Below are 20,418 nucleotides of genomic sequence, written 5' to 3'. Positions count from 1 at the left end.
TTTAATAAAAAAAATTGATCATTATTTTATCTACGTTATTAATTATTTTTATAATGTATTTTAATTAAATTTTTTATTTTAATCTTAGTTTTCAATAAAATAAAATGTATGCAAATTTTGATATATATTTATTCAATTATTCAACTTATACTTTTATGATATATTTTAATTAATTTTTTATTTTAATCTTAGTTTTCAATAAAATAAATTGTATGCAAATTTTGATATATATTTATTCAATTATTCAACTTATACTTTTATGATATATTTTAATTAATTTTTTATTTTAATCTTAGTTTTCAATAAAATAAATTGTATGCAAATTTTGATATATATATATATATATATATATATATATATATATATATATATATATTTATTTAATTATTCAACTTATATTTTAATAGTAGCTATAAAAGTTTTAAAGAATATAATTATTAAATTAAATGGAAAAATCTGATAAAGATTAAAATTATAAAATAGGTGAAATATGTTTGGCAAGGAATCGAACCACAGTTTTGATCCCAAAAACTCTACGTCTTTACCAATAGGACACTAAATTTAACTTTAGTATATTTGAAACAAACATGATCTATACATTAGTAATGTTATATTTTAAACTAATTGTTAAACCACTAAGACACTTAGCCAATAGTATCAATTCCTTGCAACGTCTAAAGTATCAGCTCCTTCAAACAAAATTGGAAAACCTAAAAAGTAACCTCGCCGCAACCTTTGCCGTAACCCGATTTCTGTTGCCGCAACCCTAGCCGTAACCCGATTTCTGTTGCCAGGATCTCGCCGGAGCACGATTAATTATATTTTCCTGCGGAACTACAAGTAAGAACTAATTGTGTATATTTATATGTCTTTTTATTGTTTTTCCTAAAGTCTATATAATAAAGTTAATAAAATTTTAAAGATTAATTATATTAATTAATTTTTTTAATGTAAATTGTGTTAATTTTAAATTTTAACTTTGAATGAATCTATTCCTATGTTGCAGTCTCAAATAAAATATCCTTCGTGTTCATAAAAGAAAAAAAAACCACAACTCGTAAAAGCAAAATGCAATGGAGGAAACCCTAATTGTGAATCATCTCAATCGACTGTTTCATAAACCCTCTCCGTCAACCATTGTGTCACCTCCGTATGGAGCATCTCAATTCTAGGTCGTAGTCTTCGTTTTCCCTCTCGCAAATTCCTCAAATTTCTCCATTTTTTGTCTTTGATTTCTACAATTTCAGTTCACGTCGCTTTTAATTTTCATTCTCACTCGAATTCCTAAAATATGTTTGCTTTCAATCATCGCATTTGCAGGATCTCAGCAAACCCTATCTTTTATGCGGCTAAATCTACCATTTCGGTTCACTTCGCTTGGTGCGGAAGCACGACTCAAGGATAAGAAATCAAGAGATTTTACTAGAGAAGATTTGAAGGAAGCTCAAGGTTCAAATGTTGGTATTATTATTGATTGATGCTCTATTCTTGCTACCAATTGCTTTCAAAGTAAATAGTTTTTCATCTTGCACACAAGGTGTTTGATGAAAAGTAAGTTCTTTCACTTTTTTTTCTGTTTCAGTTTGGCTTTTGCTTTCTTTTTTTTTTCATATTCGTATCAGTTTCATTTTGAATGAGATTTGATGCATTATTATGAAATTTCGAAATATGAATTTGTTTGAGAGTATGCGATTTAGCTAAGATTGCGGAGTATGATGTTAACCGCGTTTGATTTTGGATGATTGCTATTAGGAGAACATAAGGCATAGTGTGCAATTTCTACTTAAGGCAATTGAGAATCAAATTTCTACTTAAGGCAATTGAGAATCAAATTTGATGTTCACAATTTAGTTTATGTTCATGATGTGACACTCAAGATTGATGTCGTGAATCTTTTATCTTTAAGATGCTCACGTTATCCAATAATAGAATTTATCCCTGTTAACCTAACCTCCTTAGTTGATGCATATATTGATGTTCGTTATCCAATAATAGAATTTATCCATGTTAACCTAATCTTTTATCTTTTACACTCAAATCAATATAAGTAAGTCCTGATACATTGGATAACTAATATATCTGAACAATATATAGATCAGATATTTTATCTATTCAATGAATCTAACAAATAAATTTTTTCTTATAAATAGAACTAACGGGGAGGATTACCTAATGACTCTATGATATATCTACAGGTGGTTGGACAAGGCTACAATTGTCACAGAAGTTGATGCAAAAGATTCAAATGCACCACCAAACCTTTGGAATCTAGTTACTGTCCATAGAGTTGAGGAACTAAAATCCATCGTTAGAATGCTTCCTATTTGGGCTTCAGGAATCAACCGTAAACTATATTAGTAGTCTACTTGAAATTTATAGTCGTCACTGAGTCATAGCTTCTTTCTCTCACTCATTCTCACTTCCTATGTAGTACTAGTACCAACACTTTAGATTAAAGGTGTGTCCAAGTTAATTGTTTAGTTCATATATGATATAGGTGGATTACCTACTCGCTGGGAAGAGACGCTTGAAGGTATTTGCAAAATGAGGTGTTATGCAGATGCACCAGTAGACACTATGGGATGCGAGAAAGCTGGTTCTACACTACCACCTAAGGTGCTGCTCTATATTATACTGCTGTCAATTTGATAAGAGTGGAAAATCTAAACATTTATTTTTTGATTTCTGTCTTGATACTTTTAAAAAAAGTGACACAAATTAACTAAGTGAGAAAGTATCATAATAAAATGAATAGTTTATATATTTCTTGATATATGGATGATTGAATTAAAAAATAAGTTTATTGCAAGTTGATTGCTAATTTAACTTGCATCATTATGTCATTTTACTTTTGATGCATGTGATTCATACTCAATGTATATCTTGTTTCAACGTATGAATGGTTCAAAAGTTATTTTAATTATATTTTAAACATTTATTTTTAAGCCTGAATATTGGACAAAATGTAAACTTTTACTTGTAGGTTATATAATTTGAAATATTAATAGTTTTCTAGCTATTTTTCATTGAGTAAATAAATGTCAGAGGAACCATATTATCATTTTTCATGTTTCTTTGATGTTATTGCGACATTATTTAGATTAAAAGTATTTAGTGATGGTATTTTTATTCTTATTTTAATGGTAAGCTTGTTCAAATAGAATAGGGAAATTGTAAACTATTAACAGTTAAGAGTACTTTCATTAGCAGGGAGGAAGATGATGAGTCTCAGGATATTATACTATACTGTGACATGGTGACTGATGAGTTACAACAATCATGAAAATCTCGGGATGGTTTCTGACAGTAGTTTCAGTGCCTCTTCACACACCGACACAGAGGTTTGTTAACTTGGATTTAATTTTTTTTATTAATTTAATTAATGGTATTGGATGTTAATTAATTGATTAATGAGATTAGTTTAATTACGGTGCATAGGTTAATTACTGAACAATATAGCGGAAATATTGAGTTACAACAACCGAGTCCCGTATCAGTTCTTGACTCGTAGTTTTACAAAGACGACTCGTCGTGTTCACCATCTCCAATAATGAAAAGATGCATTGAATATAAAGGTCAATATTTTTGTTTTATTCTTACATGCACAAGTCGTAATCATTGCTTCCTCGACGTTAAGGTTATTGCTTTATTTACTAGTGCGAGAGTTAATATTAAGTTTTAGGACCAGATTTGCTCATCCTGTTTTATCTTTTGTCATTTAGTGAGAGCCCTTGTTTCAGTTGTTCACATGTAAACTTGCGTTCGACGTTGACGAAATCATTCTCATGGGTAACACTCCTGTCAATGGCCTCCTGCAGCATTGGGAAGATTATACGATGCGGAAGGTAAAGAACAAAATTAAATACTCTCTGAATCAATTTTTGCTATTTCTTATTTACAATCATTGACTCATAAATTTGTTAGATAGTATGAAATTGTTTTCCGAGCTTTCTCATAATCGAATTTGTAGTATCATCAAGGTGGGTGAAACCGAACCGATGATGGATTTGATTTGTTGCATATGCTGCTAATCTTTTATCAACAGAACCTCCAAACACTATATTGCTCCTTGTTGTTTGGTGTTTTTCTCTGTTCCTTGGTTGATTGTTGAGTATCCTTCTTTGAGGGATAACTCTAGTTTTCATAACTCGAGGGTAGTTAAGGATTGGCTGTTGATTGCATTTTCGTGGTCTATGATTAAGGGTTATAATTGCATAGAGTAAATCAACTTTTTAGAAAGTTCTTAGCTGAATGTGATAGTCTCAAAGTTGGAAGCATGTGCACACAATGTTTTGTAGATTGTCATTGGAAATACAATCTTCTGTGCATTATTTTCAGTTATTGGTTATAGTGTGTTATTTTCATTATGTATCGCTACAAATTTGTAACTTCTAATAATTTTATATTGGGGCTTGTCTGCAGCTTCCACAAGACATTCAGTGGCACTTCATTGGCCATTTGCAAAGCAATAAAGTCAAAACACTCTTGAGTATGCTTTTTTTACTTATTTTTTCAATTATTCATGATTTTGTTTCAAAATGTGTTTCTTTTTTCATTAGATTAATGTACAATGAATGCTTTTTTTGTTGTTTCACTAGTTTATGCAGTAATAGATAAATTGTTAATGACCTGCATGCTCTGAAAAGTCCAACACCACGTGGTACACCCCTCCCTGTAATACTGCTAGGGGAGCAAATATTAATATGGATAATATATTTTTTTATTTTAAAAATATATTACCTGCGGAATTACCTGCGCATTTTTCCTGCGGAATTACCTGCGCATTTTTCCTGCGGATTTAGCTGCGGAATTACCTGCGGAACTTCCTGCCGAAAATATTACCCACGAAGGTTTTAGCTGGGGACATAAAACCGCAGGAAAATCCGCAGGTAACGTGTTTCCTGCGGAAATTTAGCTAAATTCCGCAGGTAAATCCGCAGGAAATTTGAGTATTTCTAGTAGTGTAATAGCATTTTAACATAAAAAATAACCAAGATAATAATATAGATCAAGTACTCCAAGTAAATTTACCTTACGATTCGTTGATCATTCAAAGAAAAACTGACTATCATCAATTGGACAATTCACTAAATCAAAGAATAAACAAAACCAAACCTCCTTATGGAAATCCACTAGGGTTTATACAACTTATACTGGGAACTTATGCAATACCAGGCATTTCCGCCAACTTTCTTTGCTAGTATCAGGCTATATATTTAGGCATTCAAATTGAATAACTAGAAATCTACAATGCTGGCTATTTTTGTGTGGAATGGAGAACCACGAACATTATCTAGTTATTGATACCATGTTACAATCATTAAAATAAATTGAGGACGACCTTATTAGTCGAAGAAAAAGAAATGACCATTATGGTCAACCTTAAAAAAAAGGATAAAGCAATACTATCCAAAATGAGAGGGTTATGAAGAGGAAGCGAATTAAATTCCATAAGAGGAATAAAGAGATGAAATAGGAGAATACCCATCCCATCAAACAGAAGAGGTTTCAAGAAAAGAAAAACATAGTGCTTTTCAATCACATCTTTTACTACATTCTTGATGATTCACTCTTAGATTTCAATAACATGCATCCTAATAAGTACTTAACTTACGTAAAATACGTAGGCACTTATTTACTTATTTTACAAGCAATTTAGAGAAAAAACCTCGATTTATCTATGAAAAATGATAAAAACACCTTTTTAAACTTGTTTACTTGCATATTTATTAAAAACAAGTGAAAATGATTAAAAAATCAATAAGCAACACACAAAGACCTTTCCAAAACCATTTTCCTACAAGCAAGGTTTGCTAGGTCATGTATATGTACGTGCTAGGCGAGCACACGAGACAAAATATTTCAAGGATAAGTAACTTCTTGGTGAATGAAAGGTTTGTGCGCTATGATAAGATGAGCAATATGCCTAGCGAGCTAGGGTGGCTATAGCTAGTTGCAGGGTGAGTTGGAATTTCTTAATAGAGGAGAAAGCAGGCGAGCTAGGAGAAGATGGATAGTGCGCCTAGCATGCCTATCTTTCTCAAGCTTATAAATAGGACGTCCAGTTTCAAGTTCAAAGAGAGTTTCAATGGATTTAAGGTAGTAATGAAATATAGTAGGTTCACACTAGTCTCAATAAGAGAATATGAGAGGAGATTAGAGGAAGAAGCGCAACTTGAGATATTGATGCAAATGACTTTCTATGTCTGTCCTCTCCAGATTACTTGTACATCTATGATGAGTAAGTGTAGCTAATTCCCTTCCTTTGGGGGTTAGGTGTAATAATCTTTATATTCATATATATTAATTACGACCATGACGTTTTATGTAATTCTACTTAAGTTTTAATATTGACAATTCTTCATTCTTATGTTTATTTTAGATTAGCTACCTAAAATACATTTTTATGGTATAACTTGACATATAAGAGGTGCAGGTTGTTACTAGATCCAAGTCTCCATATATATGACGCTAATGCCAAGATATAGGATTAGGTTCACTATCTACAAAATATTGATAATTAGTACTCCCTGTGTCCCAAAATAAATATCACATTTGGGAAAAAAATTGTCCCAAAAAAATTGTCACTTTACATTACCAATACAATTTTATATTTAATCTTCCAATTGTACCCTCTAATAAATATTCTTAATTTATTGTTTTCTCACTTAATATTAATGTTATTTCGAATACACCAATAGTTAATCAAGATAATTTGGTAAAATCATCATTCTCTCTCTTTCATTTATTACTGTTTCTTATTCTGTGTGAAGTGAGCTATTGCGACAAATAATTTAGAACGAAGGAAGTAACAATATCTTTATATCACTGTTAGAAATTAATGTTATTGTATTTAATAGTGCGAGAGATTGAACCTAATATAGATGAAGACTTGGATGAGATACGATGAGAACAATTAACATGTGATAATATTAATAATTGAGTAGAAGAGCGTATTGATGACCAATGATTATTCATGGGGATAAATGATGACAAAATCTATTCCTTGCAAGTTTTTTCACGGTTAAAACCGAAATTTTCATTTATTTTCTCTCATTTACTTTTCCACAACCAAACAACTATAAACCCTTACTTAAAATTATAAAAATTACTAAACCTGTCTTTTAAGTACAACCAATCTTTGTAGATGCGATAATATTATACTTGTTAATTGAAGTGCAATAAGGCCTTACAAGATTGGAAAACTCGAGACATAAAACTCACTTGAAGAGATCAATTTTTTAAAACAAAGAGAAAATCCTACACCCATATATGTGATTTCTTTCTTAGATGAATATTTGAATAAAGAAATCATTCATATGCTTCATGAATATATAGACCTCTTCACATGGAAATATATAAATATGTTTCGATATATTACAGATGTATAATATTTTTTATATGATGATGTGTATTTGTCATAGAATATATTTTTTTCGATGTATTATTGTTTTATGGTATTCTTATATAAATCAGAAAGAGAGTTTTTTTAATAAAAAGAACTATTAATATTTGCAAGTTTAATCGGAGTTTTAAAAAAAAAAAAGTGTTCTCCTTATTTATCTTCTACAACATTTTATTTAGACAACATCGTCCCAATTAAAATCTATTAATGGAACATAAACACTTATGCATATATAAAAGGGTTGTCTTTCTTTTTCTTTCTACCTATTATGATAAAAACGCCTTCATTTGTTGAGACCTTTAAAAGCACTAACATAAACCCTAATAAGTAATTTTGTATTAAACTAAACAGATAAAAATGAATGGATGATAACTTCTCAGCTATATCAAAGTGAACAGTTATGTGTAGTTTTTAAATTTCTTTAGTTTTCATCCTTACTAGAAGATGAATAGCTTTTATGATTTTGTTTTTAGCACCCATGTGCTCTTTTAATATAATTTTTTGCTTATAAAAAAAATTAGATACGAGGGGCCAACAAGTTTGTTTATTCCCATGTAATCATGAACAAGGCACACTTTAGAATTTTCTTCATTTTGCTTATTTTCTTTCCTTCTTGTATGTGATCTTATGAATGATATAACAACATATATATAATCATTAATGTATTTACACATATTAACGTCAAAATTATCTATTTAGTGTTATGTTTATGGAATATATGCAAGATATATATTCCATGAGCCAAACATGAGTTCTATAGTAAATTCATTGAAACTAGTATGGTAACCGAAGGAACATATAACTCCAAAATGAATTTAAAGGCCAAGTTTTCAACAACAACAAAACAATTTCATAGACCCTTCAATTTCTATATATAGATAACACAATGTTAGTTTGTTTATTAACGTGTTAATAGATCTATAAGTGAAGATTGTAGTGAGTATAAATCATGAACAAGTTTTTATTCATTTGTCTTATTCTCCTTGCTACTGGTAAGTCTTATATGTACATATTAAAGATTTAGGATTATATATATAATATAGGTGAGATTCGGTTTATCTTTTATAATGTTTTTTTTTTTTGGATTCTCCCTTGAAAAGTAAAAATTATACGTCTTTTATTCTCTAAGTGTACAAATTATTTCCTGTAAATTTAAATTTTATTAATCCTCTCAAATTCAGTGTTCAAATTGTACACTTATGGGGAATTTAAAAAACAAAATGTTACAGGGGAAAAATCAAAAAAAAATTTATAGGAGAAAAAATTAAAACCGCTACAATGGCATAGGGATATCATATATATTTAACCCAAAGATTTATTATATCCAAAGATTGATTATATGTATTTAATTAAGGTATATATGTGTTAATCATATTAATGATTGATTCCATGAATGAATGCAGAGATGGTGGTACAAATCGATGGAACACGTTGTGAATCAGAGAGTTTTCAGTTTCAAGGAATTTGTTTTAGTGATCGCAGTTGTGCTAGAGTTTGTAATAATGAAGGTTATATTGCAGGTGGTAAATGCAGAGGATTCTTCAGTCATTGCTATTGCAAAAGGAGTTGTTAACATAAGTTGGCGCTAGCTCTTGTGTTTTTTGTCGTCTTTATAATAATTTGTATTTTGTGTTATCTTTGCTTTGCTTGCTTAGGTGCACTAGGCCGACTTGGACCTAGGAAATACTATTGTTGTTATTGTTTGTTGATGTTCATCTGAAAAGTAGAAAATTTTTGCACCATTTTCATTATTGATAATCGAACATTTAAAAGTTGTTTTTTGATAGTGAGATTAGAAAATATGTCCAATAGAACAAAATAGTTATTTTTCAAGGGAAAGGAATGTTTTGAAATCGGATCGAAATCTTCGGTTGAACCGGTTTAACCTTGAACCGTAGTCTAATTTGATTTAGTTTGGATCAATAAATCGGGTTTATAAAACTTGGATAAAATCCTTTTAATCACAAAAAATTGAAGTAAATGTAAATTTGGGATCGGTTTCGCGATTGTTCAAAAAATCAAAGTTAATTTTATGTTTTACTTTACTTGTTTTCTTTGTTTAGATTAAAATAATTGATTATAACAAACATTTAAAATTATATAGATGAAAGATAAAAATAAAATTGGAAGACATGAGACAATGTAAATGTAAATAGAATGTGAATAAATAATGTAGTGTTTGTGGACATGAGGTACGTGATGTTGATTTTGAAAGAGATGAGACAAATTATATTGGCGAAGAACCCAAAATTTGAGTAACATCACTTCTATTGAATCATTGTGTGAGATAAGGAATTAAGGCAAATAGGTATCTATTGAACCTTAATTAATTTTTTAATTTGTTATTGGCCCCTTACATAGAATTCTTCTTCTTTTGTAAGCTTGTTTATTATATTTGTTTTAGAAGGATTGGATATGCGACAACACATAAATTTCTGAATGATTATGATGTGAAGTACAATCCTTGTATAGACAACAAAATGGATGATGCTCTTAGCATGAAAGAGATGCGCACAGAGGAGTTGATGATGTTCAAACACAATCTTTTAGAAAGATTCATAAATCTTGATCTCTAGTTCACATGGGCACCGACACGAGTATTCTTAGTAATTTAAGAATCGTGTGTTTGAGAGATGTGGTAAAGCAAGATCACCCATTTGATTCACAATTGCTATCAAGGCAGTGCCATCCAAGTTTCAACCGATCCATGAATGAAATTCTCTTTTATAACCAGAGGATGTGAATATAAATCACACAAACAATTATAAAACACTACATAAACCTAATTAAATAAAATCTAATAAAACTAGGATGTTACATCCCGCATCGAGATTTCTAATTCCCATGGCATGCTTTCACCGGTAGCTCCTTCCCAAACTACCTTCACGAGGGATATATCCTTTCCCCTCAGCTTCTTCACTTCACGGTCCTCAATCCTTACCGGTAACATCGCAACCGTAAGGTTGTCCCGTACTTGTATATCATCCATCGTAATCACATGAGACGGATCCGAGATGTATTTCCGAAGTTGTGAGACGTGGAATACATCATGCAAATTTGACAGATTAGGCGGCAGAGCCACTCGATAAGAAAAAACTCCCACTCTTTCTGAAATTTGATACGGGCCAATAAACCGAGATGTCAGCTTTTTCGATTTCAATCCCTTCCAACACCGGTCACCGGAGTGACTCTCAAAAACACATGATCTCCTTCATCAAACTCAAAATCCTTTCTTCTCTTGTCGTGGTAACTCTTCTGTCTACTCTGTGAAGCCTTCATCTTTTCCTAAATTAACTTCACTTTCTCGATTGTTTGTTGAACAATTTCAGGTCCAAGCACTACACTCTCTCCAGATTCAGACCAACACAATGGAGTTTTACACTTTCGACCGTACAACGCTTCGAAAGGTGTCATTCCAATACTAGAATGGTAACTATTGTTATATGTAAATTCTATTAGGGGAAGGTGACTATTCCAAACACCTCCTTGCTCAAGCACAAAATTGATAAATTCATAGCATAGATAGTTCCTATTTAGAAAAGGGAAAAGTTTAGTCAAAATCAATGTCCCAGAAATGAATTAGAATGAAAAACACAGTATATTCCTTATGCATCAGAGGTCAAGAGCTTGATGTATTTCTAAACATGTATTGGCCAAATATCAGTTTTTTATTGGTATGTTGGGCTTATATCAAAGTAATCTTTGAATGGATCATAGGAAAGATGCAAAGAAGGTTCTTAGGTAGTTAAAAGGAAAATGAGTACATGTATGGTTTAATTAAGGTTATTTTTCTACTTAGTTTTGTTATCCTTATTATGTTATATATGTTATTGTTAATATGTCATGACAAGGATATCTTTAAAGATACACAAAATAATCATTATTATATCCCCTAGAGTCATTTGAATTGGGTTGATCCTTGACACATGGAAGGAATCAAGTTGATTAATAACTTGTGACCGCCATTATCTAACCATTTGATTTCTTTAAAGATAATGACTTGATACTTTCAATGAATGGTTCACAATCATGGTATAATACTTAAACATCAAAGTTGTCATATGAGTAAAGTGAGAGACTGTTGGATTATTAAATAAATATATTTGTTTGACTCATGTGAATAATGATTTGACTTTAAATGAAAGGTGACCTAATGTGATGATTGTTCGGGCTTAATGATAGTTTTGCCAATGGAATTTTTATTTTGAAATTAAAAATAAAATTCAAACCCCTCTCATCTTCCTTCATGATTGTTGGGAATATGCTTATTGATATTTTTGCTAAGAAAATAGAAATCAAAGGAATATAACCAGGGCCGGTCCTTTGAATTTGGGTGCCCTGGGCAAATCAAAAAAGTAGTGTCCAAAAAATTGTTTTTAATAATAAATACATAAGGATAAAAACACATTTTTATTTGACATCTTGCAAAAAGAATACAAGTATGAATCTTTGAATCAATGTTTATACTACATCAAAACATAAATCACTATAAAAAGACTTATTATTCTTATTCTTGATCCGATCTTTTTTTCTATGAATTTTTTTCAAACCTTTAAAATTATTTCAATATCGTTCTGTTAATATTTTTTATTGCAAAATCATTAATAATTTGCCCATACTCAAGGTTCTTCAAAAAATTATTTTCAATTGAAATTAACGCAAGACTATTTAATCTATATTGTGACATAGTAGATCTCAAATAAGATTTTAATAATTTTAATTCAGAAAACTTCTTTCAGTAGATGCAACACTGATAAGAATAGTCAATATTAATCTATAAGCTATGCGTGCATTAGGAAAACAATTAAAAGTATTTAAAGAACTCAATATCATATAGCTTGATTTTGATTCAATTGTTAAAACTTTTCTAATGACTTTAAATTCTTCAAACAAAATTTCACTATCAAGATCAAGAGAATCGTCATGTTTTAAACAAGTTTCAAGATGTTTACAACATGCTTTCAAGTTCCTATCAGATAATGATCTAAGTCTTTCAATACTAAACAAGAATTCAAAAATATTTTTATATGTGCTATACTGCTCAAATCTTCTAAGTGAGCCAATTGTTTGATCTACAATATATAAGAAATAGTTATTTCAGAAAGACTCTTCAGCAGACTCAAGATTCAGTCGTATGAGTTGAGACGGATTTTCATCATAGTGTTGTTTTTAGGGAATTTTCATCATAATATTAATTGATTTTATTCTACTATATATTTTATTTATGGGAAATTACATTATTTTATTAATTAATTTTGACTTTGTAGTGCCCCTATAATTTTGATACCCAGTATCTTTCAAAAATAAAATTCTAGCAAGTATTTTTATATTAGAAAATTTTCTTTTAATATATATAGGGTAAAAAAAAGTTTTGGTGCCCCTAAAATTATGGGGCCCTGGACTCCCGTCCTGCGAGCCCGTGCTCAGGGTTTCCCCTGAATATAACGCATACATAAGAATTTTCTAACCCATAAAACAAAATATTAGTATCTTTATAATCAAAGATACATAAAAGAAAAATGAAGAGTGGAGAGAAAAAATCAATAAAGAATCAAAACCGGACAGGAATTGGCATCATGGATCTGGGTAGGTTTTGTTATTGTTTGATAGAAATTCATAGAGTTTTGAAAGTCTTAATATTAAGATGCAAATAGAATTTAACCTAACACATATCACATTTCAATTGTGTTTGTTTTGAAGCTTTTAATTCTTCTTTATAACTAATGGGTTAAATTTTATTAACAAGAGAATAACGATAATTATATATATATATATATATATATATATATATATATATATATATATATATATATATATATATATATATATATATATATATATATATATATATATATATATATATATATATATATATATATATATATATATATATATATATATATATATATATATATATGAGAAATGGAAAATACAATGTGTTTATTGAATGATAGTATTCTAGAAGAGATTCATTACAGAATATAGATTCTAAGAACTTGTTATAACTAGATAACAACACAACTCATTATTCAATTCTCAGTCTAGATTTCATTAATTAATGTAGAAACTAAAAGGGCATACAAGACTTATTCAATGCATAATAATAATTAATTTTTCAACTTTAAAATTTGCTTGATGTCTTCAGCAATTGCCTCAGCATCCTTTTTGACTCCAAACAAACCTTTTCTTGCAAGTCCAGCACAGTACAATCCACGATCTCCCTTCCAATGTTTTGGAAAAGGATTTTTAGGAAATCCCTTTTCATTAAGAGCATATTTATAATCCTTAAAAAAATAATCAAACAATTTATAAATTATAATTACAAAGAGTTTGAGAAAATAAAGAATAAAATTCAAAGAAGAAAAAATAAAATTGTACCTTTAGCCATCCATTAGCTACACTTTTGTAACCGGTAGCAAAAATAATTGCATCAAACTCTCTTTCCACATTATTTTCAAAGATAATATTTTTCTTCACAATTTTCTTTATACCTGAAGGAACAACCTTTATAGCTCCTTCCTTAATTTTTTCAATGGTTCCAACATCAATAACGGCAGATTTTCCGGTAGTGTTTTTGAGATACAAAGGTCCATCTTTAGGACGATAAATCCCGTATTGGGACAGATCGCCATATTTGAATTTTGCTTGGAGTGTAATGATTGTATCCACTATATAAACAGGAATATATTGCACCAAGCGCATCCCTAAACGAATCATATCTCTGGTGAAGACATGAAGCTACAAAAAAATGTTATTAAGCTATTAATATTATAACAACACATTTATTTTTCAATAAACTATTATTGACCTAAGTTGCATGAAAAAAGTAAATAAAGAAATGTCTTTACCGGATTTCGAATAACAATGGAAGTGTTAGCACCCCAGTTATGGAGATCATATGCAATCTCCATTCCTGAGTTACCACACCCAACAACCAAAACATCTTTTGATTTATATTTCGAACCAGATTTGTAGTTCTTGGAGTGTATCACATCTCCTTCAAATTGTCCTAATCCAGACACATCCGGAATAAAACCTTCACTATTTTCACCAGATGCAACCACAAGAAACTTTGCCCCATAAACTTCTAAGGTACCTTCAATGGTGTTTTTTGCTTCAATAACCCATTTGTTTTTAACTTCATCATACTTAGCAAACTCAACGACACGGTAATAACGAGGTTTTAGGTCAAAATGATCAACATATTTATCTATGTATTGAAGAAATTGGTCTTTGGTTAGGTATGTTGGGCTAGAGGATGGATGTGGCATGAGGGGTAAAGAGCAAAATTCACTAGCTAAGTGGAGGTTCAAACGATCATAAGCATTTTTTCTCCAAAGAGAAGCATTGCACTCCTCTTTTTCAAGTATGACGTGAGAAATGGAGTTTTGACTTAGTAAAGCTGAAATTGCTAGGCCAGAAGGACCACCACCAACAATTACAACAGTGAATTCTTGCATATTGTTATTAGTAATCTAGGATCTAAGTATCTTCAATGTTTTTATTCAACTAGAACTTGTAGAATTTATAAGCACTGGTGGAAGGTTAAGAATATGTTTTGGCGCATCGGTACATGAATGTAAAAATAAAAAATTTGTTGATAATATTTTAGTTTGACCGTGTATTCAGATAATTACTATATGTTTTTTCTTTTCAAAACTTTCTATATGAAAAACGTGTATATTCATGTTTTTCTCTCTCTCAATGCAATGTATTCTACATCTTAAAAATGGTATAAAATAAGGTGATAAGATTACAATGTTTATTCATCTAGATTTCTATACATGGTAAAATCATATTGATCATATTCAATGATTCCAGTGTTTTAAAATCTGAATTAAACCGGTTAGACCGGAAATTGGTCCGACAATCCAATAACAGCATATGATCATATTTGTAATTATTCCGGTTCACTAATTAGATTAATGAAACGGTGAATTTCTTAAATTAAAAGATTGATCTTTATATGTATATATGTATATTTGTAATTCATCCAAACAATAGATTTTTGGGTGGAGTAAAAACAATAAAAAAATATTTGAAAGAAACACAAAAATGTTTCTCCTCCCTTACTTAAAATTTTTTAAAAATATATATTGATGTATTTATATATCTTATTTAAGTTTATATATTTTTAATATGTATTAAAATTATTTTTAGATTTTGATTTCTAAGAATATTTAAAACTTGTTACGTTTGGAAATAAAAATTTTATGTAAGATTGTTATTCATTTATTGGCATGAATAATTTTATAGTTTATTTAAAAAATTTACAATCATAAAATTACGTTAAGAAATCTATTTTATAAATATTTTTATTTTTGATTTGTATAAATCAGAGTCACGTGGATCGACAAATAACTCATTGATCTGATCAATAATCCAATAATCTAATAATTTGATTAAATTTATGCTGGTTAGAATTTTAAAACATAGCATTATACTGAAAATATTTAACCACAAAAAATCAAAGTAACTCTAAATTTGGGATCGGTTTCGCTGAAGTTGATGGTTCAAAAAATCAAAGTTAATTTTTATGTTTTACTTCACTTGTTTTCTTTGTTTAGATTAAAAAATTGATTATAACAAACATTTAAAATTATATAGATGAAAGATAAAAATAAAATTGGAAGACATGAGACAATGTAAATGTAAATAGAATGAGAAGAAATAATGCAGTGTTTGTGGACATGAGGTAAGTGATGTTGATTTTTAAAGAAATTAGAAAAATTATGTTGATGAAGAACCCAAAATTGGAGTAACATCACTTCTGTGCCAGTATTGAATCATTGTGTGAGATAAGGAATTAAGGCAAATAGGTATCTATTGAACCTTAATTAATTTTCTAATTTGTTATTGGCCCTTACATAAAATTCTTCTTCTTTTGTAAGCTTGTTTATTATATTTGTTTTAGAAGGATTGAATATGCGACAACACATGTGGGTGAAATTTCTGAATGATTATGATTTTGATTTGAAGTACCATCCGTATATGGACAACAAAATGGATGATACTCTTAGCATGAAAGAGATGCACACAGAGGAGTTGATGATGTTCAAACACAATCTTTTAGAAAGATTCATAAATCTTGATCTCTAGTTCACATGGGCGCCGATTCTTAGTAATTTAAGAATCGTGTGTGATTTGAGAGATGTGGTAACACAAGATTATCCCTTTGATTCACAGTTGCTATCAAGGGAGGGCCATCCAGGTTTCAACCGATCCATGGATGAAATTCTATTTTATAACCAGAGGATGTGAATACCTAAAGATCCAGAATTGAAGAGGATGATTTTGGAGGAAGCCCACAAGAGCCACTTTACCATTCACCATGGGTCTTTAAAATGTATCCAAATCTGAAAACGAACTACATATGTCATAGAGTGGAGAGAGATGTGGAAGAATTTGTAGCTCGGTGCATAGTATGCCTACAAGTCAGAATTGAACACTAGAAGCTAGGTAGAATGTTACAACCACTTGATATACCCAAGTGGAAATCGGAGAGCATATAAATGGATTTCAGAATGGAAATACCTCGTACGCTTTGTGGCCATGACTCGATTCATTTGATCACATGTAGATTAACTAAGCCGACTCACTTCCTGCCTGATAAAACAACGTATAAAGTCATTCACTTATAAATATTCTTCATTGCATGGATAATGTGGTTGCATGGCATACCAACCAGTATTGTATTCAATCGAGATATGGAGTTTAGTTTGAGGTTTGGAAGGCTTTTCACCATGAAATAGGGACTCATTTGAATCTTAGTACCTCAAACCACCATCAATCCTATAGACAGACAGAAATAAATATGCAAACCATTGAAGATATGATACGAGCTTGTATTTTGGAGAGTGGAGGTAGTTAGAAAGATCACTTAACCTTGATTAATTTTGCTTACAACAACAATTACCACTCTAGTATCAGAGTGGCCATATGAGGCATTATATGTAAGAAAGTGGAAGAGAGAGAGACATTCTTAGACCAGAGGTAATCCAAGAGACCACTAAGAATATAAAAGTGATCTAGGAAAATATGAAAAAGGCTCAAGACTGCCAAAAGAGTTATTCCAATAAGAGGAGAAGACCTTTAGAGTTTCAAGAGGGAGACCGTGTGTTTTTAAAGGTTACCCTAAGCTTGAACTAAATGGACCCTTCAAGACCAAGAAGTTGAGCCCGGGATACATTGATCCTTAATAGATCATCAGTCAAGTAGATGGGATGCCATATCTGTTAGCATTACCACCTTCTCTATCCATAATCCATAATGTCTTATAGGTATCCCAACTAATAAAGTTTGTACCAAATATTTTTTAGACCAATCTTCCAGAAACCCATAAATCTTATCTTGAAGCCTCAGTTTAACTCTAACATCTTGAATTTTTTGTTAGAACAAGATTTGGTTATGCAATACGTCTCCATGTTTTGATGATAACAATGAAGTATTTGTGAAAGAACTATCTGTATTGTGATGTTTGTTTCTGTGCAAGATTATGTTTATCAAAATTATCAGATCAAACAAACACTGCAAGATGTGCGTTGAAGATTATATGCGAAGTTACTATGTGTAACACAAGTCGCAAACATTTCAAAATAAGCATGTATTCTTTTGTATCTGGTCATAATTGGAAAGATATTAGGACATCTGGTATTGTTGTTGAAATGATCCTATGGATTCTCTTCTGAGAAGTGAACCTGATTCAGAAGCCTGCAGAGATTCTGAACGAGTGATCTTCTGAAGAACCAAGTGCCAAAGATTCTGAAGACTGAAGATTTTGAAGTGCCGAAGATTCTGAAGATTGAAGTTCTGAAGACTGAAGATTCTGAAGTGCTGAAGATTCTGAAGATTGAAGTGCTGAAGACTAAAAGTTCTGAAGGAACAAGTGTTGAAGATTCAGAAGACTGAAGGTTCTGAATATTGAAGTTCTGAAGATTTGGCTCCTAAATACAATGGAATTCCGAAGACCAAGTACTAAACACTCGTAAGACGCAGCTCTGAAGACTCTGAAGATTTGAAGTTTTGAAGAACGAGTCCTCAAGATAAAGGATGCAGTTTCGAAGACAGAGGTTTTGAAGTGGACAAATCCCAAAGACTGAAGACCTGATAAGAATTTCGTTTCACTCCTCTACTCATGCTTCAATAAACTATCATCAAAAGCCTCTGAAGTCGAGAAGACAAATGTTACCATTATCAATGATAAAGTATAAAGTCCATAAATGGTTTATACCACTATCTCTCCTTCAGCGTGCTTTATGGAAAAAGGATAGATGTGGTCGTACTTCTCAAGAGCTTTAGGCTGTTGTCTGTAAGAAGCTACTTGAAGAACAGAAGACTACACATCAAGCTATAATACAATGTAATATTCTTAGTGTATATTATGATATTCTGACGTACTTAATTGAGTTTACTTAAGCTAGTGTAGAAGCAATTAATTGTAAACAAACACTCTTCAAACCGTTGTTTGATTATACCTTGAGAGACCAAGTGAAGGTCAGAAGCTCGAGAAGACAGTGACTGCGGTCATTGTGAGAAATCCTCTTAGAAGACCGAGTGAAGGTCACGAGTCTAAAGGGGTCAATGAATGTTATATTTGTTAACTCAAATCACTGAACATTTCATTATTGGTTAGTCACAAGCAGTGGCTTGTGCAGGTTGTTAGTCACAGGAGTTGCCTGTGCAGGTTGTTAGTCACAGGATTGTCTGTGCAACGTTAGTCACCGGCAATTGGCCTGTGCAATTGTAATCGGTTCGGTTATAGTGGATTAAGACCTTGTTTAAGGCAAAATCACCTCAGAAAGGTGGACTGGATTAGCTTGAGGGTTTCTCAAGTGAACCAAAATATATAGTGTGTGTTCTTTACTCTCTTGCTTTATTGTTCTAACTTCCGCATTGTCTTTATAAATTATTAATTCCCATTGTAATGTTAAGAAGCGAAAAACATTCAAAGAGTAAAAACCCTATTCAAACCCCCCTTTCTAGTGTTTTCTTCACCTTCAATTGGTATTAGAGCCCCAGTTCTGAGTATGATAATGAGCGCGAGTCGTTATCAAGCACCTAATAGTGTCAGATATAGATCCATATGCTGTGAAGAAATACTATGGCCAACAGATGTTTCATCTTCTTTTAAAAAAATGAAGAATCAGCTGATAAGATAGATTCATCAGATAAGGAGTAATATCTGTTGAATGCATATCTCAAAACTTCAACCGAAAGATCAACACATCCTTGTTTGCTAAAGATAAGTTCCTGGTGAGTGTGAGATGTTTTCAAGAATTGGATTAGTCTGCCCTTGACTTTCTCATACAGATCTCATTGGGAGTTTATTTAAGTAGAGAAGGAAGATGGTAAACTTATGACTCTGATAAAGAACCTCATGATGAAGTCTAGAAACTCTAAACTGAGGAATTAATCTCTAACTTCCCTGAGTCCAAATCAGTAAGACGCATCTGATCTATAAGATGCTAGTTAATTTTTCTCAAAGCACATAGCTTCTCAAAAGCGCATTGTAGCAACCTGCCCTAGAATTGAAAGGTTTAGTGTCGCCACCTATTCTGAAGGGAGAATAGGAAACCCTACGCAGATATGAGATCGGGGTAAGTTATTATAGTCAGGTTGAGGGAAGGTATTAGGCACCCTCAATCCTTTCCTAAAGGCTACATTGTAAAGTTAAAGGTTTATGGCAATATTTATGATGTTTATAGCTAATTAATTAAAAAGGGTAAAAATTGAGATTTTTAAAATGAATTGAGATTATAGGGTGGGAGACTCGCCTTGTTACCAAGTGCCTACGTATCTCCTTATGGAGAATCAGAATCAACGTAGTTCGGGGCACAGGGTTGTACGCCTTAGAATTAGAATTTATGGTTTGAAATTGTTTAAAGGATTTTTGAGTGGCCTATCGCAGTTTTGAATTTGATTTGAAGGTGAAAAAAGTTTCGAGGTTTGGCATACAACCCTGATTTGATATGTCATCGTTAGATGCGATGACCAATAGATTTGGTCAGTATAGC

At 31.1% G+C, this 20,418-nt stretch overlaps 1 protein-coding gene and 2 long non-coding RNA genes across 4 annotated transcripts; 2 read left to right on the top strand and 1 right to left on the bottom strand.

Annotated features, from left to right (window-relative positions):
* Window positions 1-2,201: 2,201 nt before the first annotated feature.
* On the top strand, window positions 2,202-4,197 carry LOC131655470 (uncharacterized). Of its 2 annotated transcripts, XR_009299781.1 has the most exons (4): window positions 2,202-2,616; window positions 3,211-3,341; window positions 3,439-3,575; window positions 3,723-4,197. It is a non-coding gene; the product is annotated as an uncharacterized LOC131655470 (long non-coding RNA). The 2 variants fall into 2 exon arrangements; XR_009299780.1 differs by lacking the exon at window positions 2,202-2,616 and having other exon boundaries at window positions 3,115-3,341.
* Window positions 4,198-7,738: 3,541 nt separating this feature from the next.
* On the top strand, window positions 7,739-9,153 carry LOC131655469 (uncharacterized). Its single transcript, XR_009299779.1, has 2 exons — window positions 7,739-8,397; window positions 8,809-9,153. It is a non-coding gene; the product is annotated as an uncharacterized LOC131655469 (long non-coding RNA).
* Window positions 9,154-13,452: 4,299 nt separating this feature from the next.
* Window positions 13,453-14,865, bottom strand: LOC131655468 (probable indole-3-pyruvate monooxygenase YUCCA10). Its single transcript, XM_058925334.1, has 3 exons — window positions 14,254-14,865; window positions 13,784-14,143; window positions 13,453-13,689 (listed from the first exon to the last, which is right to left on the bottom strand). Exons 1-3 carry the CDS (start codon window positions 14,863-14,865, stop codon window positions 13,513-13,515), a joined length of 1,149 nt encoding a protein of 382 aa, XP_058781317.1. The 3' UTR covers window positions 13,453-13,512.
* Window positions 14,866-20,418: the final 5,553 nt, after the last annotated feature.

The sequence above is a fragment of the Vicia villosa genome, linkage group LG3, assembly GCF_029867415.1.
Source record: "Vicia villosa cultivar HV-30 ecotype Madison, WI linkage group LG3, Vvil1.0, whole genome shotgun sequence".
Lineage (NCBI taxonomy): Eukaryota > Viridiplantae > Streptophyta > Magnoliopsida > Fabales > Fabaceae > Vicia > Vicia villosa.
The sequence above is the reverse complement of the archived record's forward strand: the minus strand, read 5'-3'. Positions and strand labels throughout refer to the sequence as shown.

Coding starts and splice junctions, on each gene's coding strand:
- LOC131655468 (XM_058925334.1), bottom strand. CDS start 14,865: ATGCAAGAATTCACTGTTGTAATTGTTGGTGGTGGTCCTTCTGGCCTA. Junction 14,144..14,253: donor CCATTGTTATTCGAAATCCG/GTAAAGACATTT, acceptor ATTTTTTTGTAG/CTTCATGTCTTCACCAGAGA. Junction 13,690..13,783: donor TAGCTAATGGATGGCTAAAG/GTACAATTTTAT, acceptor TATTTTTTTAAG/GATTATAAATATGCTCTTAA.